Below are 27,108 nucleotides of genomic sequence, written 5' to 3'. Positions count from 1 at the left end.
GGACTTTACATTTTGTATATTTTAAGAATGCTGGTCTGTGTACACATGGAGACAGATGTCTTTGGCCATTCTGTTGCATCTTGAGCTGATGTTTTTTTTGGTGTCTTGCACCATGAGTATTGTGTAAAAAAAAAAGAATAAAAAAAGACTATTGCTTTCTATTCCGCTCTGATCCATTCTGTTGCGATCTGTCCAGCTACTTTTGAACATAATTTCTGATCATTGTGCGCTATATATATCGTTAACTGAAACTGAAACCATTAAGGAAAGGTTACTTACTTGAAATAAAATAAACATTTAACTGAAAGAAAAAATAAAATATAAAAAAGTAAACTTATTTAATTACAGCCATTATATTAAAACTAAAACTTAACTATATAGACAAAAAAAAATGAATAAAAATGACAAGCACACAACAAAATAATAAACGGTTAATATAAAATATCCAAGTCATAATAAAGTAACGTTGGTGCAATGGATGCTAAATCAGGCTTATTATAAAGGTCTTTAAAACCAACAAGTGGTCAGACAACACACCCACTAGTCAGTTATGAACTAGCCATTTTAGGAATGTCCCATGCCTAGACAAATCCAAATCCCTCAACTGCCTGTCTTGTCTGTCCTGTGATTTGCTCTTGAGTTATTGCATCGTGCTCCATGTCCTCCCAGTGTCACATGTCATAGCAGGGTGTGTTTCCCTGTCTGGCCCAACGTGCTGCTTTTTTTTTAGCTCTGCAACTTGTTCAGCTGGAAACAAACCATTCATCCTCATTTTGATATGTCTGTGTTTGATGTTTTATTGAATACGAGGGATTTGTTAATAACAAGGAAGGTTCATGTATTTACTGGCCCAAAGTAAATAGATTTTGAATATCACTTTGAGATTCAGAGAACATTTAATAAAGCGACTGATCAAATCAATGCACTTTTAATGACAGTCAGAAATCTAGTTTCCAGGGCAAACTGTTTTTCAGGATATGTGATGAAATGTCATTTCCTCTTGATCATGACAGGTTTAACAGCTTGCTTCTGTGGTAAGTGTAAAAATATGAGTATATGTAGAGGAGACAGAATGATCTAGTTATTATTTTTTCAGGACATCAATGTTTTATAACTGGGCTCAACAGTAAGGATTTTTTTTTCTATTGACCCAGTGGGACATTGCCCCTATTTTGTGCTTTTTTTACATTTGGAAGGCATTAAAGAATGTAAGATACAGCACTGGCCTGAAACTCTCACACCGGCCCTCTGCCATTGGGCCATCCTGTGTTGAGGAAATTCTTGTGGTCAGGCTAAAAACCTAAGAGTGTGAGAAAAGTAATTTGTAGTGCTGCATTTGGACCGTTTTATTCACTTTTACTTATTCTTCCCATAAGGAGATGCATTTGGGACACCAGCTTTAAAAAAAATAAAATAAATTGTGGTCATCTCCACACCACATTAGAAAAGGATTCAGTATATATTTTAGTCAACTGAAGCAGCTCTATTTTAAGGAGTTTCCTGTCAGTTCCCCTGGATTTGTAAACTATGATTATAGGGCCGTTATATTGTGGCGTCAGTGAAACCATAAATGATGTTCAGCTGCATTGAACCGTTTTTTAGAATTTGAATATCTTTTATATAATCTCATCAGTATGTCAAGGATAATGTATTTTATTTTGTGATAATGACCAGCTGACTATATTATTCTGCTTAATACACTACATAAATAAACAAATCAATTTAAATATTCAAGACCACTGTTGGTGTAACGATTACAAGTAACATGTACTTTATAAATGTACACATTAATATTTGAGTTACTTTTTTTTTTTAAGTTACTTTTCAGTTTAATTTGCTTAAACATGTTGGATCAAACTACTGCATTAAAATTATCTTGCTAATAATTATGCACAAAATATTAAACAAGCATTATCTATCTGTTATTATCAATTGGAGTTGAATTTCATTGACAATTGTCTAACTTCAGAATGACTTTTTTAGCACTCTACATTGCACTCTTTATTATGACAATGGTCGGTGAATTTTCTTCATGTTGTTTTATTTTCAAATAAACTTCTAAATTTCAACCTCTAGGCCATAGACTACTCACCAAAAAAGTACAAAAGTAACAAAATGCATTACTTTCAATATAAAGAGTTGTACAGTAGGTAATATTACCTGTAATTTTTAGAGATCATTTGATCTTGTGTGTGTTGGAGGCTGTGTTGTTGAATGCATTACTGCATTAAACACTTGAGTAAAAAACACACACGCACACGCACACACACGCACGCAAGGCTTGGAAGAGAGCAAGCTTCAGCCAGGTTAGAAATGCAGAAGTAACTTAACACATTACTTTCCATAAAAAGTAACAACATAAAAGTAACAAGTTACTTTTTTAGAGAGTAACAAGTAATTGTAACATTTACTTTTAAAAGTAACTTTCCCCAGCAATGGATATGACCTATTTATTTTGAGTTTTTTTTCTGTATTCATTTATTGTAACATATTGTAATTCATATATTGTAATACAGAACCTGTGTGGTGAAACAATATGAAACTAGCAAATCTTGGAAATCAGCTGCAAGGGTCATTTAGACAATTTAGTGGCTGTACATTTGGAGTTCATGTTGTGATCCTAGCAGCAATCGTTTTATTCTGATTTCTTTCAATGTCAAACTCTGTTTGAAGTGAGTGTGCTTGCAGAACGGTGAGGTGTCTCTGCCTGCTGAGAGCTCATGGCACTGTGGGCTGGACTGATGGAGTGGTGTCAGCGTGGTTTTGCTCGGTGTGGGCGGCAGGAAGGGCTGGAGGTGATATGAAGGAGTCATGAGTCAGCTTGAGCTCTCATAGGTCACCACCTGCAAGCTATGTAATCCCTTCATGTTTACAGACTGAGAGACAACGTGTAGTTTAAGAGTTAAAAAATAGATAAAGGTATTGATATTGAAACAAATTAACAATACAGTCGCCGGAGTCACGAAAATCTCCTTAAAGGAAATCTGTCGCCAAATGCAACCTAGGGTCTTTTTGTTAATCTACCCGAGGCAAACTTTCCTTTAAAAGCACAATTAGAATAGAAACGCAACTTTTAAGTTTGACCGTATTTTCGTTTTCGGTCAAATTGCCTTTTGAATGGAAGTGCTTGGGACACTTCTATGATAGCATCAAAAATCGCTATTTTTAAAACACTAAAAAGGCTCGACACAACATGAAACTTTGCTCAAAGTATCACCAGGGTCTCATCACATTAACTCGAACATTGTTTGTGTACACAGAGTTTACTAAAAAGAAAGATTTTGAACAACTCACTGTAGCTGTGTCCGTCGGCATTTTAACAGTCAAAAATAGTCAATCTCCGAATGCGAATGAACTGCCTCTGAATTTTAGTATTCCTTCTTATATGAGCATCCTTTTTCAAATACAAGGTCAATATTGATTTTCACTAATGACAAAACAACAAATTATCAGTGAATTTATATGGAACTAAGCTTTGGGAGCTTTCCATCTTTACACTCCACCCTGTTACGTTGCATTCGGAGATCGACTATTTTTGACTGTCAAAATGCCGGCAGACACAGCTACCGTGAGTTGTTCAAAATCTTTCTTTTTAGTAAACTCTGTGTACACAATGTTCTCAATGCTCGAGTTCATGTGTAGAGCCCCTGGTGATACTTCGAGCAAAGTTTCATGTTGTGTCGAGCCTTCTTAGTGTTTTAAAAATAGCGATTTTTGATGCTATCATAGTAGTGCCCCAAGCACTCCCATTCAAAAGGCAATTTGACCGAAAACGAAAATACGGTCAAACTTAAAAGTGGCGTTTCCATTCTAATTATGCTTTTAAATGAAAGTTTGCCTCGGGTAGATTAACAAAAAGACCCTAGGTTGCATTTTGGCGATAGTTATCATTTAAGAAAGAAGTTAAGAAATCTTACTATTAATAAGATAACTTTTAAGAAGTTCATAAGAATGTTTCGTCTTTTGAGCGGCCTGCAGATTACTGTAATAATCATACGTGTACACTCTATTTTCAACTGACTTGACAGGAGTTCAGCACTTGATGTTTAAGTTATTTTTAAAGAGTTTGTCTCAAGATGGAGTTGTCTGTTGCATTCATTTGTCTATTTGACTTGGTTTTTCTAAAGTTGTTACTGAATTTAGCAAGAAGTCACATCACGCATAATCATGACAGATCATTGTTTACATTGAGCACTGCTGTCAATATATTCGTGCACATTCAGCCGGTGTTATGTTGAAATATTGCTTAATGACAATAATTTGAAACAACCCAATAAATTGATCTTACTTTTGGGGATTTATGACAAGTTGCAGGTTATCCTAAGTTGTTTACGATGATTTTTATGAAGATTCTTTTCAACAATCCTAAGAATAAAGATATAAAGATAATAAAGTATTACAAAAACTAGAAGAAAACAGCAGTTAAGAAGAATGTTATTCTTATAAATGTTTTGTGAATCTGGCCCCAAAACGTTTTTCAGATTATTTAGAAATGTGTGCGGTACCTTATTCAAGTCTTTCATGTGAACACACACAAAACCCTACGTTTTTTTTTTATATTCTCATCCTTGTCAAAGCAATTTAACACTGCCCTCTGCTGTATCTAGTGAAACCAGGAAATAGTTTTTGGTGGCGGAAAAAAACAGGTTGCATTCTGGTCAAGTTTAGAGTAAACCGTAAATAAAAGCTGAATCTTTCTGGTGGTGGTGCACAGTATGTGTTGCTGCGTGAACTGACACTGTGAATGGTAGTAGAGCCACACTACTTTAGAGAAGTCACCTGAACCTGAGAAAGAACATTTGTTTACTGTATACACCATTGCTAAAAAAGCAATGAGATTTGCTTGTAATGTGAGAATGATGTGATATTTATTTACAATTATAAGGGAATGAGACCCAACATTATTTGTTTGTTTGTTTGTAGTTACATTTTCATTTATCTTACACTATTAAAATTTTATATTAACATGCTATTTATTAAAACTAAATAACATTAAAATGCATTTTAAGCTTTTTACATTCCTTTAAAAGTAACTACAGTAATACAATTAAATGCACATTTCTTGTTACTACTAACTGTTGTTTTCTTCTTCATACCATTACCATTATTATTATTATTATTATTATTATTATTATTATATTGATTTATATCATAATAACTATTATTATTGTTAATGTATTATCAAGGCTGCTGTGTTTGTTTTGCCTGTGTTAGCTTTACTTTTTTTTGTAATATTCATAGATTTTGTTCATTATCTTTTCAAATGTGATTTTTTTTATTTTTTATTTGACGAGGCACTGTTTCTGCCATTTGCAGAATTATTGAAGCCATCATAAAAAAAGTATGGCACAGGTTAATTAATAATCGTTGTTTGTTAATGTCATTGCATTTCTCGGTTAGAAACAAGTCGTATATCGTCAAAATGATTCTGTGCTTCACGTTTTGACCACAGAGGGGAGTTCCTCATCTTCTTCCAGAAGTGAAACCGAAGCTCATTGTGCATTGTAGGAAAGAAAGAGGCCTTTATATCAGTGATACCTCCAGAGCTGTCGCCATAGGTTACCAGGGCTATCCCAGAGAGCTCCCACGTGGCTGTGAAGAAGCAACAGTTCGTCTGTGTGACAGATTGCAGATCGGGGAGGGTGGGACCGTCCGTGTGGAAGAGTCAGTCATGCAGACAGGGCCTAAACATACTCTATACCTTGCTGTGGGCTGGAAATCAAAGAAGAGAGGGCATGAGAAGCCTATTACTTGCTGGGCTGAATAATCTAGTTTTTGTCATGAAAGACAGACCACTACTTTCATCACATCTATGTTCCTAAAAGTGTGGGACTCTCATGATGTTTCCAGTTAGATGGCCTTAAATGAACCCGTGAGGTATTTCCCCTGCGAGGTATATCCCGCACCGGAGTGTTAACAGGCTTAAGTGTGGCTCAGTTATTCTAAGAAGCCTGACAACTGTCAATCTTAATGATTTCCTGCTGAGAACGCATCCCTGCAGCCACTGTCAAATGCCACAGTGCTAGTGTCATCAGAGTACCTATTTTTAACAGCCGTATATATTCATTATTAAGTGCAGATTTGTAATTATTTGCCTTTTTAACAAGGTTTGGGAACAGGATGTCTTTCTGTTTAAATGTACTGTTTTGAAGAGTTGGTTTCTTCACATCTCGCTGCTTGCTGAGCTGCAGTCTTTTTTTAATGTAGTTGACAGATGGTCTACCCTTGAGGTTAATAATGAGACTGTTGAGTTGGTACAAATGTTCTTCATGATCCATTTTTTTTTTTTTTTGCGTCTTTATGCTTTTCTAGCACACTTTTTATTTTATTTTATTTCTGGGGTTACATTTTTCAGAAGACATCTTAAAAATGCAAAGTGTTATTATATTTTACTTATGCACAATTGGTTATTTTAGTATCACTGAGATACTAGTTTTTAATTCATATTTTTAATTGGTTTATTTTTATTTTTTCCGTTTTCAGTTTAAGTTTTAGTAATTGTGTTGTGTCTTTTTGTCATTATTATTATTATTATTATTATTATTATTATTATTTATATATTTTTTTAAATGTCTATATAATTTTATTAGTTTTTGTTATTTGAATACATCAAGTAAAACTAAATGAAAATGAGACGTTGCTTTGACAAGTTGAAATAAAATAATTTTATTATTATTATTATTATTATTATAGTTATTATATTTATATATATTTATTTTATTTCAGTTTATCTAACCCTGTAATGAAGAACAATTTATTAATCAAAATTAATTTGTAGTTATACATTTACTTTTTTTTTTTATTATTAATTAATGTTTATTCATAATACAGTAATGTTAGTTCATTCGTACAACTTGAAATGTTAAAAAATATTATTACTAAATACATATAATACCATTAATGTACATTCATAAATACTGGTAAAGTATTGATAATTTCATTTAATTTGATTAAAAACTAATAAATTGAATAATCTTACACACAGAGCCTTATTGTAAAGTATTACCAGTCTGTGTATAATAATAATTATAATTATTATTATTATTATTATTATTATTATTTATTTATTTATTTATTTAATATTTTGCATATGGTCAATCATGACCAACTAACTAGGCTATAGTCTATTCATGTTGTTTGAGCTTCCCACCATGCTGTTGTGTTTAAGACTGTGTGTAAACTTTTAAAAATGAGTCTTGAGACCCTGAGTTCTGTTCCATTCCGTTGCGCTCCGTCTAGGTTTTTTATTTTTTATGCAAGAAGCATCATGTAAATGTCTTGTAAAAATCTCGTCTGGTGAACTCAACGCCAGCCTAATTATACAGACTGAGCCTCCATGAGACTGATTAATCGACTCGTCGCTCCGGCAACTCGCTGACTAATTGATTTTGAAAATATGTAATTTTGCACATCCCTACTCTATGTCTTAAATATTTACATGCTCCCTGTCCAGCTTAATACATAGATTATTTATGTATTACATCTCTCTGTCTTCTGTTTCATTAATGTCAAAGCTGTAACATAATTGGATTGTTTCAGACCGGTTTCATCACTTCAGCTCCTCCAGACATTCTTTGTAGGATATGATAGAGAAGATAAATGGCCTGTCACCTGGATTCCTTAAAGAAAAGTACTTAGTGTCTCACTGAGTATTATTTAGAAATACCATGGAACTGCAGAATTACAATATTCATGTACCATGTCCAGTGTATTAAGATGGTACATTGTTTGATGAGCACGTTTCTGTTCCTCTGTGCTTTTTCTGTCCGACACTAATATCTGACCACTGTGTGTCATCATAACACTTAAGTCCACAGAGTGCAGATACTCCAAACCAAATACACGATTAAAAATGAACTCCTACTGTAATTAAACTTAATCCTACTGATTAAACGTAATCTAATGTCTGCCCTCTTCAGCCAAAACAGTGTTCATGTTGGAATTAACACTGTATTCCCACTCTGTAAAGAATGTTTTTAGCAAGAAAATACTATTTTAATTTTTCTACTTCAAAATTTCACATTTATTTGTGGTACTTGCCATTTATTTGTTAAAATCATTTCAAAGTGACTATTTACATACAAATATTTATAATTGTATATTATAACATCATAGACTGATTATAATGATGGACACTTCAGACTTGTAAAATGTCACCTTCACCTTTAAATTATCTCTGAATTTTCTGAGCTATGGGACCATATTCCATATGGTATATTACCATATCTGTCATAACCTTGATAACTTTTGTAGTTTTTAACTTTTCCCACCATGTCATCACATAGGCTTTTCTCTTTATGGCATCCAGGTACTGAAAGACACATTTCAGCATAAATGAATGTTGGAAGTTCTTGGAACAAAGACTCACCTGGCCAATGAGAGACGAGTTTCTCTCCGCTTCATGGACATGGTTCTCGGCACACACCGTTTCAGTCTTACTGGTATCTGATTCTTTGATGGTATCATGGGAATTCAGCAGTCTACCATCTAGATATTCTCTGAGAGCTTCTGCAAAGCAGTCAAATGATTAGCATCAGCCTGCGTACACAATTTATAGGGAGACGTCCTCATTGTTCTCACAGAAACTGCTGAGCACACAGCAATACACAAACTTTTGCTTGAAGAAATGCTTCAACACCAAGCCAAGTTTATGGATTTACGTACACGTCGTCCTTTTCTCCTTGAAACTCTCAGCGGGAGGGATTGATTTAGAAGTTAATAAGCCTCAGCCTTGGATGAATAATTTTTTTCTGGATCGGAACTCCTCCAAAAGTCATTGTATATATCACCGATGTCACACTGCCAGATTAAATCACTTTGTTGAAGATAGGATTGGATGATGGATAGTGTTTCTGTTCTTAATGCATTAAAAAACACAGAAATATTTTTTACCAGAGAAGCAATGGATCTTATCTTTACGATGTGTCGGCCGTTAATATGAGTGGAATTATGTGAACACATTAATGCATATCCTGTTTAGTTCCCAGTTTTCAGGTGGTCACATTGCATGAAAAAAAGAAAAGAAAACTACTATAGGATTTACTACTACTACTACTACTACTACTACTATACATGGAAGAAGTTGATTTTTCTGATTTTCCTCCAGTAGCCAGATGAAGCTGCCATGTCCTGCAACAAATGCAGATTTTGTTTGTAGTAGAGAGGTTGAGTGTGTGTTTGTGCTGTAGTAGTCTGGGATCTGCATGCCTCCCTGCACTCTGATGATGTAACAGTTCAAATGATGTAGTGTGGCAGGAGGGAGGAGGGGCAGAGGAGAAACGATCACACTCTGATTTATTACAGGCTGCTATACCAATGCTTCATAATTTACAAAATTAAGATTTAATGGTATCTATTGGCCATTCTTTTTTACAGATAGGACAAGATTTTTTTTCAAGCAACATGTCCATGGCATTCTGCTTTGCCTCTGGTTTGATCACTTTGATGTACATTGTCAGCCAAAAAGGTTGTCTATTTGAAGCTCAAGAGTTTTAAGTAGGGCTGCATGACTAAAATGAAAAATTAATTGGAATAAAACCAATATTGCAATATGGTTTAGTGAGATTTATCCAATCCCAAAAGTTGCAATTTAATTAAATAAATATATGCGCTGTGTGTTTCAGAGTGAAGCGGTGCACTATGTTCTCTTGTACTCGAGCGGCTCATAATTCGGTGTGTCAGCGCGTCTCTGTTCTAAGTAAAGTCATTTCTGCATCTTGAGTTTTGGGTTGCTTATAATGTGCAATTGGGAACACAACATGCACCAGCTATCCTCCCAAACTTGTAATGAGTGCTTATAAACTGGCCATTGTCAACAAAACAGTAGACTTAAGGGTTCCCTGCGGGTTTCTGCAAAATACATTTTTTAAATAAAATGATTATTGTACTCCTTTTGTATTTTGTTGAATATTTTTATTTAATAATAATAATAATAATAATAATAATAATAATAATAATAATAATGATAATAATAATAATTAACAACTAACCTACATAGATCACATTTACTGAAGACTTTGGGCCAGATCTGATTCTCATGAATGCAGAGAATACTCAAATATGCAAGTATCCATACAGTGTATACAGTACATTATGTTCTCCCAACTAATCACATACTGTTTAGCAGAAAAAAGGAAATAAACCAGATTCTACACACATATCCTTGAGTCTTCAGTAAATAATAATAATAATAATTATTATTATTATTATTATTATTATTATTATTATTATTATTGTGCAGTCCTTGAAATTGCAATTTTTATCAGAAAAAATCTGAATTCAATATTTCCCCCAAATCATGCAGCCTTTTAGGGTTGTCACAGTCTCTTTAAACCAAGCACCTCAGTAATTATTTGGTCATGACTTATATTTGACATGCATATTTCTTCAAACTACTTTTACCTCTGTGGGAAAATTAGCATCTAGGATGCCTGAAGTTTTTTGTATTATTTCTCCAGAACACAGTATAGTGATGCAGACATGAATATTACTCATATTAGGCTACAGACAGATAAAATATGAAAATATTTTCTTAATTCCCAAGTACATTTTTAGAACTTTAACTCTAGAAAACAATTGGTAGTTATTTATCCGCCATAGGAATGAAGCATCCTTGTGTATGATGAACTATTGTCATCTGTTTCAGAGTTTGAGATGAGATTTCATAACTGCACATCAGAGGTCATACTAGCTGCCGTTTGATTCAGTATCTTTCCTTCTCTGTTGTCCTTGTGATTGTAAATTTGTTGAGAAAGCATTATGTGTCCCTCCCTTTCACCTCCAAATGGCCTAGATAATTTTGATCCCCTTCCCTGGTCTGAATGCTGCAACCTTCGGTTTAAAAACTCTTCAGTTTCTCTCTAGTGAACAGTGTAATAAGCTCGATGCTATTGCTCGCCCCTCCCCCTCCAGTCTGCTTACCTCTCCTCTCTCGCTCTCTCTCTCGCACCGCTCGGTGCGTCTTGTTTGGATAGTTGAGTGAGAGACCGTCCGAGCCTGCTCCTCTTTCCTCCGAGTCATGGCAGCAGTTCCTTTGCAGTAGGTGGAAGCGCAGCAGCGCTGATGGATCGCGGAGAGTCCCTCGCGTTGTGACACGAGACCCCGTGCACTCCGCTGCCCTTTAACCCTCCTCCTGCTCCTCCTCCTTCTCCCACCGCAACACCCCCTGGTCACGGCAGGCAGCATGGCTCCTCCAGAGCTCTCGCAAGTACAGCTCTCTTCAGGACCGCTTTAATCTGCCGGACCGATTGAGTCAAGTCAAGCGAAGAGATAGGACGGAAGAGCGGTGGACTCAACTGACAAGGGCTCGCTGGATGAAGGCACCACGTCGCTGCTTCTGCTCCCCTTTCCACGGACCGAGCCGAGAGATGAGGGTGCCCGTCAAGAGCAGGCAGCGGGCAGAGCTAGTGGAAGCAATTGGCGGGCACCTCAATCGCTGATGGATTGAAGTGCCCCGGCGCAGAATGTCTCCCAGCATCAAAAACTTGGATTGCTTTTCGCCAATGTTGTGCCACTGTAAAGTAGCATGCACCAACAGCACCATCTCACTTATGTTTGGATGCAAGGTAGGGGATTGTTTTGATAGATTTATCAGAAAGATGCATGAGTGTCAGTTGCTTAAACCTAGTTGCTTAAATGGTCCCTGGACTCTGAGCTGCTAATTGTCTTCTCTCACTGAGGATCATTTTGTTGATGACACCTTTAGTGGGTTAAGATCTGAACATATGCTGCAGGTTACACTCTCATGGCAGTGATCCATTCCTTTGCATGTGATCCTATTAGTTTGTGATTAGGTTGGAAGTCTCACAGAGTCTCCATTTGTCCGGTTTTAGTCTGACAAAATGAAATGCTCAATGAGACCTCTGATGATGGCAAAGCTATAGGCGATATTCGCAGGATCTCAACCCGACGGTCTTCAAATATCAGACTACCTAGCTCGTGTGTGTTTTATTCTGGCTTTGATTCCACCACTGTGGTGCACAAACCACATGCGTCTGGGAAAGAAATCCTGAGGGACTTCTGGGCTTCTGTTTGCTGAAACGAACTGATTTCAGCTTAAAGCCAAATAAACACAACCCAATCGAAGTGTTCATTCCTAATCAAGAGTAAAGCTCAGGCACAGGATTCCTTTTGGTTCATTTTCTGCTTGTCTAGTTCAGAGCGGGATAGCAAGTTATTTTAGTTATGTAACCGCCTGGTCCTCTGGGTGTCTTAGCCTGCATCCCAATTATATCTACTATGTGCGAATGGGTTGTGGGGAAGAAGCTTGTTTTTTTTCGTTATTTCACGACTGAATGGTTAGTCTTCGTTGTCTCCATCTACCAAGCATTGCAACTTGCACAGAACATAGAGGATTACGGCTTGTCACTTTGCGCCTACACCGACCGATCAGTCCTATAAAGCTTCCTCTCATTATAGCTGAACCTTCTTTTCTTCTAAGCGTGAGATCAGAGGGCTTGGGGAAGCCCTTGTTAACTCCTAATGACCGTCAATCCCCGGCAAGCACAGAGATGACCCCTTGCCATTTGAGCATAGCAGAAACATGGCAAATGATGTTTAAATTGTTTTTAGATTGATGTATGTTAAATTTTTACCAAAAACCTGTCATAAAGATGTTGCGTGGCTAAGCTAAAGAGTCTTTCAAAATGCATCATTGGCTGCATGTTTTATTTATAGGTATTGCATCTTACTGCCATTTTACAGTGTATTGCACAATAATGAATAAGTAAAACTACATGAGCTTACAGTGAACACAAAGCATTTCAAGACTTAACAGTAACACCTTACAATAAGATCATGATCTAACAATGAACAACACTTAGAGCTGTTTATTTCTACATTACTCCAGTCTTCAGTGCTACATGATCATTCAGAAATTAACCTCTTCCCATGCTGTCACCCAGCTCTAGATGCCTGACTAAAGTCAGCAATGTGAGTGAAGCCTGTAGGATACACAGGATTCCACATTGATAATTAAAGCTCACCTCACATGCATCCTTCAGATGCTTCTTTGCTTTGCCTGGACTCTGTGCATTTGTCAGATCAAGTTCCTGAGCTAAGCTGTGCTCTGCGTAGCATCGATTTAATCCTGCTGGGATGTGCTTGTCACACAGAAAGTTGTGAAAGAGTCTTATATGCTTCAGTTTTTTCATGTGTGATGTGAAAGTTTGCTCTTTTATAAATTTAGGGATTTTGCAATCGGCTTTGTTCTGCTTACCGTGAATGTGTATCACCCGTTGATTTGATTATTTCAGTGCAGACGTTTCAGTTTTCCTTGCTGATTTTTTTGTTCTAGGATGTGTGAACTTCTGAGGTTGTATATCTTTTGAAATGGCATATTTTTCAGCACAGATTACATTGTGATAGGTTCACAAAATAGTGCTTTGCTTTAAGAGCTGAGAGTTATCAATGAACAAAAGCAGTTGGAAACTATATTTGACCCGACTACAAACCCGCATTCTGTGTGTACATGCATCAGAGCACCGTTTTTTAAATTTCACATGCATTGGACATGGGAAAAGGGCATTGAAATTTAACGTGCCCCTATTATGCTTTTTCGGATACAATGGTGCTAAAGGCACACCTTAAAAAAATATTTTTTTTATACTCCCTTAGAGTATGATTGCAGAAAAATATGCTTTTATTGAACATTGATGGAGCAGCAGATTTTGTGTGAAAATAAATAATAAAAGTGGTTTGTTTGTTTAAAAATCTTATAAATGTATGAGGTGGCAAGGTGGGCCTTTTACCTCCACACACTGAGTAAAAGGCTCACCAGTATGGGGCAAAAGGAACAAATTATTATTATTACTACTATATTTTAGCTAAAAGAATGTTGTTATCAATTTCTAAGTTAATATTTGTTAAAAACTATCACTTTATTTAAAGTTTTTACTATCTTCGGGTTAATTTTGATAAATAAAAATTCATTTTTGTTCAATAAATATGCTGTCATTAAAATTTCATTTTAAAAATACAGAAACAAAATTATTTTAAAAAGCAAAGATTCTGAAAGCATTGAATGAGATCCCAAGGTAATTTAATACAGCTTTACAGTAGTAACAAAAAGGTTTTATTATATGATATGATTATATGACATGATTAATATGATTATCTCTAAGGTGGACACCCAATCTGATATAGGCTATGATATTTACCATCTGAATCTAACCATGTCATGTAAACAAATGGAAAAGTCAGCCAGCTGTTTATTATCATGTTTTTTTTCGTGCCTTTTGCCCCAACAGCAGGTGCACCTTTTACCCCAAATACCATACTATTACATATTCTTCCCTTATTGAAAAAACGTTGTCTAAGTACCTTCAATAAAACTGAAAAACATTAACACGTCCTTTGTCTAAAAACGCGATCGCGTCAAGGATCAGCCAAATTTCCACATGCATCATAAAAAGCGGTTGTTAAGAAAAGTGTTGCGCTGAATTTTTTTGTGCCATCTAGTGGTTTAGAAGAGAAGAAAAATGCGCTTTTTACCCCAGTGCGCCTTTATCCCCGTTGTACCCTACCTGTCATGTAGCATGTTTAATAGCTTTTTGTGAATGTAAAAGGTCTGCAAAGTTTCAAAATGTGAGAGAAATGGAATTTCTGAACTGCCTGAAACCTACGTAGGTTTGTAACAAATTTGCTTTGCTTTGTTTTTTGCGACACGTCGAGAAGTCACAGTCTTCTGCGCTGCGAAAGCAAATCTACTTTGCATGCACTTCCAAAGGATGAGGACTCAACTCATATGGTATATACATACAATATGGTATGGGCGATTTGTAATACGGTATATCAATCACAACAGACAGCCATCTGACTAATCAGAGGAGAGTAGGCTCTCAGAAAGGAAGGGTTTAGTATTTAGACACTGTAAGAAAAAAGGTGATGCTGCAATGTATACTATGAGAAAAACAAGGTTTTTTTTTTTTTACCCTGGATAAAATTTTAAATGGCATAACGGGCATTTTAAATTCTGGTTGCTTTTAGCAACAACAAAAAAAGTTTTTAAAACAATACTAACTATATAATTGGACCTCAGCGAAACATCTATAATATGTAAATATTTGTTTTCTATGATATGGCTAATTTAAATTCTAGCCTTTCTCACTTCAGTTTGAATTACTTTCCCAGTGATATTGCAAAGACCATTTTTTCCATTGAAATTGAGTATGAATGAGGTCTAATCCTTTTAAGTTGATGATGTTTTCTCTAAAATCCCACGGCACTTACTGCCAGTTGATTGTGTGATTAACTTTCTGGACTTTCTTTGGTTTTCAATGTTCCAGCATTTGGAGTGTGATCAATGAAATAACCTGTCTCTCAGTCAATCATTGATTCTTTATATTAAGATGTTCAAATTGTGCTTCTCTTCTGGTTTCCCTCTTTATTTTCTGTGTTGATTTCTGTGCTTGTTGGCAGCTATAGCGGTTGGTAGACCTGATGTGAAGGTCAGCAGATGGATGTCTCATGTCTCTCTCAGAGATGTGGATTGTAGAGGAAGCATGTTTGGTATGCTCCAGACAGCTTGTTTTCTCCTGGCCTGCAGAGCTGTTTATTAGGTTTTAGTGTCATCCCCATTCCTCTCACTATCCCCACCTGCCGTTTTTGTCGTCAACCGCTAATGTGTTCTTAAATGGAAATCGCTGTGAAGATTCAAATGTCAAATTGTATGAAATTATGCTTTACAACGGAGCTGTTCTTAACAGCCATCACTTACTAATAAACTAAATTGTACATGCATGGCTATGACCCAGTGATGAAACTAGGATGGAATAACAGAAAATTAAGGTAAATAATTAATCATCTCTACATTTTTTTTGTTTTGTTTTTTTGTTATCAGTATGAGTTTTTTTTTTGTACTGTAGAAGATTCAGCTATAATTTTGCAACCTGCCTTTTGAATAATATAATATATAATATAATATAATATAATATAATATAATATAATATAATATAATATAATATAATATAATATAATATAATAGCTAATGCATTTTTTATATAACAAACCTGTCATTCCTGATTTTTAAATTTGTGTCACAAAAATATACGTTATTGCTGAATCTTTACCGGTTAACACTAGCGGTGTAACAATATATCGTGTCATAATATATCGCAATACAAAAATGCAACATTATTTATCGTGGATAGTGGCAATATGTAGTTCACCCAAATAGTAACAATAGTTCACCCAAAATAAAAAATTACTGTGCATGAAAAAATTCAAGGTTACAGTTTTAGTGTCAGTACTACATTAAACTACCATATAATGTTGAATATAATGTACAATAATGCAATGGGGGAATATTTGTGGGTCTGATAATGCCAAATGTCTTATGTTACCTGTAAAAAGTGGCCTGCATTATTTTAAATATATCCAGTCAGTGACAGAGTGCAAGCATATTCGTCTAAAATAAATCTGGATTTTCAGCCTCAGAATCATGAATTTATTTGATTTATTATTTATTTTTTAGTTGCCGTTGTCCTGTGCATTGGATTACCAGCACCAAGTCCAAGCTTATTGATTTCCACACCCAATGTAATACCAAATATAGCATTTCAATCAACAGTTAATTTTTTGTTAACCTTTTACCAAATGTCTTGGAGTATCGCAATAATATCGTATTGTGAGTTCAGTATCGTGATATCTATCGAATCGTGACATGAGGGTATCGTTACACCCCTAGTTATCACATTTCTACTGTCTCTTGGTATACAGACACATAGTTATGCCTTAAAATAATTGGACTAATTAGGAGATATATGCTAATTCATATCTGAAATGGAAATCACTGCCATTTAGCACAATTATTTACTGTACAAGGTTCAGTCTGATGTTTTATTCTGAAGATCTGCATTGGGCATCAGGATCCTTTTACATATTGACTTATATAACTGAGCACTTTCCATTTACTCAGTTAACCGTGAAGCTCCTTTTGTGACCAGCAGTTCCACATGCTCTCACATGAGCATCATTCATTAGCAATTCGTTACGTAAGGCATGCTAAAATTGATCACCCTCTACGTTGATAAGCCATTAGAGCAGCAGAGGGAATCCTACTGAAGTGTGTAAAACGTCTTACAATGCGGTTGCCCCGAGTGCACATGATGTAACAAGGGCATGTACGAGGAAAAAAGGGAAGGAAGGATGCGAAGGAAGACCAGGGAGACAACAAGCTATGCTTTTGTATGGAATTCTTCATAGTCCAATCACACTAAATTTTAAGCATGCAAAATTACTCTACAACAAATATGAGCAACAAAATTATGTCGTCATGCTTTAGGGTGTAGAGGGGTAGAACCACCGATTTATTCAAAACAAAGTAACAGTTGCTGCATCTCAATTCACCTACTTGTACACTTATATGCCCTAAAAGTAATGTTTTTGTGAAGAAAAAAGTACATACTTTTGAATGTGTAGCTGAATAATAGGCAAGTTTTGGGACATATCATTTTGTTATAGTTGCATCTTTAACGGGCAGCTCTGTTGCTTGGTTATGCGACATGTCACTGTTTAAATTGCCCTGTCAATCATCTTGTCACCGTTAAAATCCTCCACATTCAATTTAATTTAATTTAATTTCCATACCGTTTCTGAGAGAATAGTAGCATGTTTATATGCCAGGTGTGGTTCCTTTATGCGGAGAACTTTCCTCATATGTTTGCATAATGATGAATTTAAAAGTTGATGACCAACTTTTTTTATTTTATTTTATTTTATAAAACGTGGATAACATTTGAATTAATATCTTTTCATCAGGTTAGATACTGAATATTAATCACTCAAACCCCTTTACCTAAACCTCCCTACTTAACTGTCGGTCTTGCACGTTTTATATATATATATATATATATGTGTGTATATATATAAAACGTGCAAGACCGACAGTTAAGTAGGGAGGATTAGGTTTAATGCACACTTAAAAGGATAGTTCACCCAAAAATGAAAAATTCTATTCAAATGTATGTTTTTTCCTACACAAAATGAAAGTTAATTGGACCCTATCAGAGCAGGCTCTAAAAAACTTGCATGCATTAAAGTATGAAACATTTATAGTAATATTTAAAAAGGATTACAGTGTATTTGCTGTCCAATTGACACACATTAATACTATATCTTTTTGGGAGTAAGAGGTAGTGTAGCCAATTTTCAAACCTCTTCAAAAGCGTTTTAGTTTACATTATTGATGGACTACCATGCTAGAGTCTGAATCTAGTTTTTCTGGTTCAAAAGCTACTCCTTAACTGCATTTTCGTAAAAGTGACTGAGGTGAAATAGAATAATGTCCTGCCTTTTATGTTGATTGAAAACCCAGCATTTGCTCATGGCTGTTGTCCTCGTCCAGTTTGAGCCTTCACAGTGATACAGAGCTTTCTCATAAAGGACCTACAGCTGGCTTCCTGCTAGTTAATTATAGTCATCTCAAGAGAGAACTGCCAAGAAACAGACAGCCGTCGTCTTTTTTGATGTGTAACGAAAACAATATGTGTGCTCACTGCTCTATTCGTTTTTTTAGGATTTGTGCTTCTAATTCTAAAAGTAAAACCTGTCTTTGTTTGTTTTTAATCAATGCTTAATCATGAAAGACTTGGAACAGTTTTTCCCAACCTTTTTTATTGTCTTTTATGTACACCCCGATCCCCATCAGTAGGTTCAGTAAGGTTCATTCATCAACACCAAACCAGAATATTATACTAAAGGTTACTTTTAAAGGTGCAGTAAGTGATTTCTTAGAAACACTGTTGATATTTGAAATCAACCCAAACAAACACACCTCTCCCTTCATTACTCCGCCCCCAAACGCACAAACACGGTTATTTCAGGGAACTTTTGCAAGTGACCCATAGCGTTTGTTGTTGCTTTATTTGTATTTTTTATCTGGTGTTTGAGTGTAACGAAATTCTGGCTACTTCAGTTCTGGATGAGCAGTAGCAATGTGCTTTGAAAGTTTAATTTTAGGTTTTGCAGTGGGGACAGCTGGGAGGAGGGAGGGCCATGATGTTTCCTAGAGAGACAAGAGGCAGAAACTATTTTAATTCTGCTCACAGCACACTGTCTGCTAAGATGTCAGCTCTTTCTTCATCTCCCAGGTTTAAGCACAAGTCAGAGTGGATGTGATGATCTCATGTCTCGTTCCTGTCTGCCCTGTGGATCTCAGTAGGAAAAGGGCAGGGAGAGGAATAACTTATTACACTGCACTTATTGAAATGATATGTGAAGTTGTAATCAAATATGCACTCTATTTTGAATTAATTTTACAACAACCCTGCTGGAAAATATAGCTTAAGCTATTTTGGAACTTCAAAGCTTATTTGCTGCTAGTCCAAGATGGTCTATCAGCTTGGTCCATCTATAAACCGGCTTCAATTTAAAAAAAAAACTTATTGGTTAAAATAATAATTCACCCCCATAATAAAATTCTGTCATAATTTACTCACCCTCATGTTGTTTCATACTCAAATAATCATACTCTGAGAATGTTTCTGCTGTTTTTTTTTTGTCCATATAGTGAAAGTCAGTGGGTTCCAAAAGTTTCAATCTCCATAAAAGACATAAATATAGTTTAAAAGTAATCCATACAACTCTTAAACTTTAATCTAAGTCTTCTAAAGTGATACAATAATTTTGTATGAGCAGAGTTTTCAGAACTGCATGATGGTGTATAAATGATGACAGAGCTTTAATTTTTGGCTGAACTATCCCTTTAAGATTAATTTTGTAGCAGGATGAAAAGTAAATGAATCAAAATATCAGAATATACACTACTGAAATTAATACTTTTATTCTGCAAGGCCACTTTCAATTGATCAACAGTAAAGACATTTCTAATGTTACAAAAGACTTCTATTTCAAATAAATGCATATATTTATCAATGAATCCAGAAAAAATGATCACGATTTCCACAAAAATATTAAGCAGGACGACTGTTTTCAACATTGATAATAATAGGAAGTGTTACTTGAGCACCAAATCAGCATATTATAATGATTTATGAAGGATCATGTGACACTGAAACCTGGAGTAATGATGCTGCCATCACAGGAATTACATTTTAAAATAAAAATAAAAAGTTATTTTAAGTTGTAATATTTTTTTTTCTTTCTTTCTAAAAATCTTACCGACCACAAACTTTTGAATGGTGGGGCACCGCATATTATTTTATTTTTTTTAAATAAAACAAGCAAATTGCCTGATTCGGATAGTGGTTGCCATTTATTTATTAATTTATTACTTACTTACTTACTTACTTACTTACTTACTTACACTTACTTACTAACTAGCAAATTTATTTGTCGTTTATTTGCTCTATAACAGGCAAACTGACCATAAACAATAAATATCTGTAGCCATTTGAAATTAGTGGCAACCACTGCATTTTAATCATGGTCCGAACAAAAAATGCTACACACATGAAGCATTAACATTTTTTATTTTATTTGAATTAGATTGTATACATTTCAAGATTTAAAGCAATAACCGAAAGGTCTGACTCAAGATTTGTGAAATTAAGACACCTGCACAAAACAAAAACAGCAGATGGACTGAATGAAAATGCAAATTCGCGCCCTGACAGTAGGTGGCACTTATGGAACATCAGCGATTTCTTTGGGTACTGCGGTAAGCAGCGCTGTGCTAATAAACACAACTTTATATGGAGGTAAGAGGAAATGAAAATGCCTTTGAAACCTCTGAAGACAGTCAGTTTTCTTCAGAGATGCATTCATATAAACCCCCATCAATTCAATATTAATTTTTTTCTTCCTATATTTTGAACACCATAAACAGCGTGCTTGCTGTGCATGGTAAAGTATTTGCTCTGCTGGTGTGTCTGTGCTCTTTTCTTTGCGCCCGTCTTCAGCGCTCCCCATCTCTGGCCTGTGTTAACATCCTGTTTACAGACTTTGTAATATTTTCACACAAATGACATTTTGGGATATTATTTCAATGCAGTTTGTGTGCAAGTCTGGAATAGAGATTGTCAAAATAAAATTGTGTGTTTGGAGCAAAAAACGGCCTGTTCTGATTTATGGCCGGTTGACCGGTGCATCTCTAATTTTGTTTTTCATCTGGCCTGAAAAGCTGGTCCCTACAATGTAAATCCTTATTGGTAGTATAATTAGGTCAAAGGCTCTCAAATGGGCCTGAGTTTCTTGGCAAATACAGCGGTTTATAAATAAAACTTGTTTGGGGATGGGGGTAAAATCATAGAATTCGTTTAATTAATGTTCAGACTTTTATTGTCCAATAGTATGTTTGTCTTTTGTTTGAAGGGGCCACACATTTGGGCTTTCAGTAAACACCTGCTCTGTGTGGTTCAGCCGAGGTGAATGTGCCAGACTTCATAATCCCAAATTATGCTGATTACGCATTTATCATGCAAATAATGCTTAGTATTGTGGAGTGAACGCAGTTGTTTTGGCAGCTCTGGGATGTGCAGCCGTGTTACAGAGCTCTCCCGAAGGTATTCAAGGTGAAGTGTCTATAATAAAGTGCTGTGTTTGCTGAGCTCTGGGCCTCTGTTTTCTGCCCGATAAACAGACAAGAGCTGACAGCTTTACAGCGGCACGGCTAGACCCGAGACAGAAGGGGCACGAGGAGCAGGCGCGGGGCTCTTCCACTCCTTGAGATCCTACACAACATCCATCAAACTGCATTTCTAACAGCCGCACACCTCTCAAGGTTCACCCTGCTTTAGGCAGTGACATTGTATTGCAGAGGACGTCGTCTGTGTAAAGCCTGTCTAGCATTCGTTTTTCACTGCTGTCAAGTTTTCCAAGAGCTGTCCTCCTTGGTTGAATAGCTTTGTGAGTGATCTCACTGCTTTTATTCGGTTTTACTGACGTTAGCTCGGCTTGGACGGACCAGCACAGAGTGAGAGAGCATTGAGCCAGTCGAGCAGCTCATTATCCAGGCAAGCTGGCCCCACAGTGAGCCTGAAGCTGAGTCACTGAAGCACTCAGCGGTGTAATAACATCTCAAGAACTACTCCCCGTCTGTCCCTTTCTCTCCCAGCAGTGGCTCTGAGTTCAAACTCACCTTTCAATTTCACTGGCTTTGTGGCCCGCTGAGAGTTGAGTTTGAACTTTGAGTTCGGAACAAGGCAAAGAATTCTGTGCACAGGGTTTCTGTGGTCTCCTTAACCAAAGTGTCAGTAGTAGTAGTACACTTCTCTTGTGTCTGTTTAATATACACCAGGGCCTCAACAATACGTTTTTTTTTTCTGCTGGGCTGGGGTGCGTTTCATAAAAGCATCGTTAGCCAACTATGGTCGCAAGTTCCGTCGTTATCAGCGTAGTTCAACGAGTCGGTGTTTCCCGAAAACGTAGTTCCAACGAACATTCGCAAACAGCATCGCAAAGTTGTGTGGTTGGAACTATAGCTCTCGACCTGTGGTTAGAAGCATGGTTTGTTTGCATGACTTGGACTCAAATCCTTATCTTGAGCCAAATAAGTAAGCTGACATTCAGTACAATTTTATTTAGAATACATACAAATGTCATTTACGTCTTTTAGTTTGTCAAGAGATTAAAAGCGTCGTTTTTGAAGAGTGAGCATGCGCGAACGTGCTCTAGTACGTGAGAACAAGCCTCGAATCTGGAAATAAAGCAAAATAACTGAGAAAAAGGATAAATAGTCCTCAGATTCCATGTCCGTTTTTTTTTTATGAATATCTCAAACATATTCATTAAAATGAGTTCATACTCGTTTTTTTTTTTTCTGCTGGGCTGGGGTGCGTTTTATAAAAGCATGAACTATGGTCGCAAGTTCAGTCGTTATCAGCGTAGTTGAACGAGTCGGTGTTTCCCGAAAATGTAGTTCCAACGAACATTCGCAAACAGCATCGCAAAGTTGTGTGGTTGGAACTATAGCTCTCGACCTGTGGTTAGAAGCATGGTTTGTTTGCATGACTTGGACTCAATAAATCATTATCTTGAGCCAAATAAGAAAGCTGACATTCAGTACAATTCTGTACAATTTTATTTAGAATACATGTCATTTACGTCTTTTAGTTTGTCAAGAGATTTAAAGCGTCGTTTTTGAAGAGTGCGCATGCGCGAACGTGCTCTAGTACGTGAGAACGAGCCTCGAATCTGGAAATAAAGCAAAATAACTGAAAAAAATGATAAATAGTCCTCAGATGCCAGATGTTTTTTTTTTTTTTAGCAAAACATCTAGCATTAATTAGATCTCAAACATATTCATTAAAATGAGTTCATACTCCACCACCTGCGCTGCGTGGCATCATTAACCAACGTGGTTGAACTACCAATTTGCAACAATATGGTTTCGGGAAACAGTCGTGATTAGCTAGTTGATTTCTTCAACGATGCATCGTACTATGGTAGTGAAGCAGTGAGTCACGTCGTTGTACGGGAAACGCACCCCTGGTTGAGACAATAGTGGTTGTTTTCCACTGGTCCCACCACAAAATAGCCCATTGCATCAAAAGCAGCTTGTAATGTTCTTTTTTATGCAGTGGTCTAAGTTTTTCATGACCAATTTTCAGTGCTAAAATAGGGCATGGGATTCTACCTTGAATCTCTCCATATGGGCAAATCCACTCAGTCTTCCCCCATGCTGCTCGGAGGCAGTGACGTTATTATAAGCAACCAGCATAAGACCCCAACTTGGAGCTTGTCCCACTTTTTGGGCATCTACCTTCTCTAAAAAAACTGCCCTCTTTTTCTTCCCTCTAGACTTGTGTTTGCATTTCCTAACCCATATTCCAATAATGCCATAGAGGCGGGTATATGTATCAGGACAAGATGGATGTCTATGGATAAAAGGCACTGCTGAATAATTTGCGATTCCCGTTAAGAAAGTAGGAGAACAGTGTTTCACATACAGTCATGGCAGATTGGGGTCGACTGTGATGACTGTGTGGCGGGTAGGATCCGGGGGTGCCTGGCTCATTTAAAAAGTGTTTGCCATCTCAGGAGTGAGGTCTAGAGAGAAAAAGAGTTGAAATAGTTTCACAGTTCTGTACCAGTGCTGGATTTAAACTGTTTTTTTTTTTGTTTGTTTTTTAGATCACAAGTATGTTACACTGCAGTTTGAATTTGAATGCCTAAGTCTCATTCAACCAATGTTATATAATAATAATAAAAATAATAATATATATATATATATATATATATATATATATATATATATATATATATATATATATATATATATATATATATATATATATATATAAATATATAAATAATTGCAAGTGAGGTAAGGAGAAAAAATGTCACCTTTACTGTTAATTAAATTTATTTGTATGTCACCTGCACATATATAAAACAAACAAAAAAGATACTGTTTGCAGATTGGTAAAGAAAAATAAATGTAATTTCATTTAAAGGGAATTCAATTGCTTGCAACTTTTTATTTTTTTTTGCAATGTAATCAATAAAACGTGATCCTTTATTCAACATTTTCTCATCTACCTGTGGTTTGAGCATTAATCTTTACCTCTCGCTGGTTGAACATCAAATCACGTATCAAGTTCATGTTTGGGTCAGTGTAGCTGCAAGAAATGAATTTAATATATTATGCTGGTATAACTGTACACATTCTCTCTCTCTTTTTCTCTTTCTCAGAAATATAGATATCAGGATGAGGATACCACGTCTCCTCCAGAACACAGCTCTCCACACCTACCAGGGGACGTGCGTCCTCCTGAGCTGGTGCAGGTGTCGGAGAAGAACATCTCCCAGATTGAGAATGTACACGGCTATGTTTCCCATTCACACATCTCTCCTATGAAGGTAAAATCTCCCAGAATTCCACTGGCTCCATGACACATTTCAGTGCTGCATGACATCTATTCTATGTCTCTGTGCACTCTTGTAAACATGCTTCAATGTTGCTTGTGATAGAATCTCCATCAGTTTCATGTTTACAAACAAACAAACATACACCAAAAAAAATAACATTCACACACTAAATCAGAGACTAGGACTGCAACTAAGAATTATTTTGATAATCAAGGCATCTGTTGATTTATTTCTCAGATTAATTGATTAATTGAATAAAAAAACTCCAATAATTACTAATTATTAATAAATGATTGATAAGTAATATAAGATATTTCATTAGAATTTGTTCTTTAAAATATTTATTCCACATTCATGCCCAATGTTGTTCTTTAAGCAGTGTGCAATTTGAAGGCTATGAAAACAGTCAGGATAAGCCTTTATGCTAAATGGATATAATCGCGCCTTTCTAACTTTGACAGATATGTGTTGCTGTGTTTCTGTTAAAGCACCTGAAAGGACAAGATAAGTCAAACTATATGCTTTACTTTGAAATGCTTGACATAAAGCATTCTCTGTAAATTCCTTAGAAATCTGTTTTTTACTACTGAATAGTGCTGTGACTGACATGTTTCCTGTGCATAGTTTGCAGACGCGATAAATCAAATGCGTTGAAGATTATTTTCAGTATTGATTATTATTGATTTTATCAATTACTTTTTGCAGATCTATTAGGAATAATTGATTGAGTTCATCTTTCAAAATGTTGAACATCAAATCTAGGATGAATATTTCAGTTTTGTAGTTGCCACTGGAATATGAGATATGAATATGAATATAATCCCCAAAAAAAAAAGGTGTGCACATCTAAAACACAAATTGAGCTCAGGTGCAGGACAAAAATATAACAAGATAGAAAGAAACAAACCAAAAAGTCTGCACACTGAAATTACAGCTCCAAAAATGTATTAATAAACAGTTTGTTTGCCAATTTTTTTTTTTTTAGCCTAAGCTAGTTTGCTGGTTTCAACTGGTCTGGTCTTTAAAGGGTTTTGGGCTAGCTGGGAAACAAACTTGCAGAGCAGCTAAATCAACTGAACACTAGCTTGACTGGCCTAAAGGTGCAGTATGTAAGAATGACAACTAGTGGTCGAAATAAGTACTGCAGTCGAATTCAAAATATCAGAGATCGTCGTTTCTCCTGCCACCTGCTCCTCAGACTGGATGGCGCTCACAAGGGTTGCCAGTTTGAGCACCCGCAACAGGAACGAGCGCAATGGACAATGAAAATTGGCAAATTGGCAAAGTGCAGTATCACAGACCAAAACAATAACAAACATCCCAGCCTGGAAACGCACATTTCAAAGTTAAATAACTGGCTGTCGAAGTGTTTTTCAGAGAAACCAGTATGTTAACTTAGCATGTTTTCTCAATATATACAAACATATTATGGTATTTTTATGCTTTAGTAAAGTGAACATCACTTTACTTGTAGTGATGTTTAGAAGGCTATACTTTTGTGCGTGTAACAAAGTAATGTTACCTAGCTGCGTTGCTGTATAAATTTCAACACAGTGTGTAATATATCATGTCCACTGCTGTGAAAAACTGGCCAATAGCAGCCCTTAAAAACAATAGCTCTGTACCAAATGCTAGTTAGTTGCTTTGCTATCTACTGCCTAAATAAGAAACTGTTCCCAACCAAAATGAACTTCAGGGATTAGTTTTAAACTTTCTACTTAGAGTATTCAAAACTTTCTATTCTTGCACAACACATATATTGCACACATGAAGTGGATTTGAGATTAGACTTCCAGCTGTTAGCATATGCAGCTAAGCACAAAGCACACACTAATACATTTGGTTACACTTTATTTTAGGTGTCGTTGTTACAGTGTAATTTTATATTTAAGTACTGAGTAATAATAATTAACTACATGTACTTACTATAGGGTTAGGGTAGGATTAGAATTTGGTTGAGGGTTAGTTGCATATAGTTTTGCCTAATTTACAGGTAATACTATGGTAAGTACATTTAACATGCGTAACAAGGACACTGTAAAATAAAGTGTTACCATACAAATTTATATATAAAAAAAATGTATACATGTATTTTGAAATACATTATTTAAAATTATATATCACTATTTCACTGATAGTTAATTGTAGAAACCTAGTGCAAGTCGAGTGCCAAATGAGAAGAGACCAAGCACAGACTCAAGCAGCCATAAACATTAGGTCTTAACTGGCCTTGGACACTGTTAGATTTTCTTTTTTGTCTGGTCATCATTAATGCATTATAGCCAGTCTACAGAGACGTTCTGTTGTAGAGTGACAGTTTTCTGCAGTAGTCAGATGGAA

The 27,108-nt window shown here is 35.9% G+C and overlaps 2 protein-coding genes across 19 annotated transcripts in view; one reads left to right on the top strand and one right to left on the bottom strand.

Annotated features, from left to right (window-relative positions):
* The window catches only part of dlg1a (discs large MAGUK scaffold protein 1a), a gene marked incomplete at its 5' end in the record, with an annotated part of 125,356 nt that overhangs the window by 19,715 nt on the left and 78,533 nt on the right, over positions 1–27,108 (top strand). For 16 of the 18 annotated variants that reach the window (XM_081380789.1, XM_081380790.1, XM_081380785.1 and 13 more), the window contains one exon: positions 24,592–24,759. In XM_081380789.1, coding sequence (XP_081236915.1) covers positions 24,592–24,759 — 168 coding nt within the window. Of the gene's footprint in view, positions 1–10,944; positions 11,565–24,591; positions 24,760–27,108 lie in introns of those variants that run through there. The other 2 variants (XM_081380787.1, XM_081380786.1) reach the window with 1 other exon arrangement.
* On the bottom strand, positions 2,048–11,184 carry LOC308699090 (uncharacterized protein; the record flags this gene model as incomplete). Its single annotated transcript, XM_081379680.1, has 5 exons — positions 2,048–2,789; positions 5,539–5,712; positions 8,369–8,508; positions 10,921–11,112; positions 11,154–11,184. 4 exons carry the CDS (start codon positions 11,182–11,184, stop codon positions 5,569–5,571), a joined length of 507 nt encoding a protein of 168 aa, XP_081235806.1. The 3' UTR covers positions 2,048–2,789; positions 5,539–5,568.

The sequence above is a fragment of the Scardinius erythrophthalmus genome, assembly GCF_964197995.2.
Source record: "Scardinius erythrophthalmus genome assembly, chromosome: 12".
In the NCBI taxonomy this organism is placed as follows: Eukaryota; Metazoa; Chordata; class Actinopteri; order Cypriniformes; family Leuciscidae; genus Scardinius; species Scardinius erythrophthalmus.
Note: the sequence above shows the minus strand (reverse complement) of the source record. Positions and strands in the feature narration are given on the sequence as shown.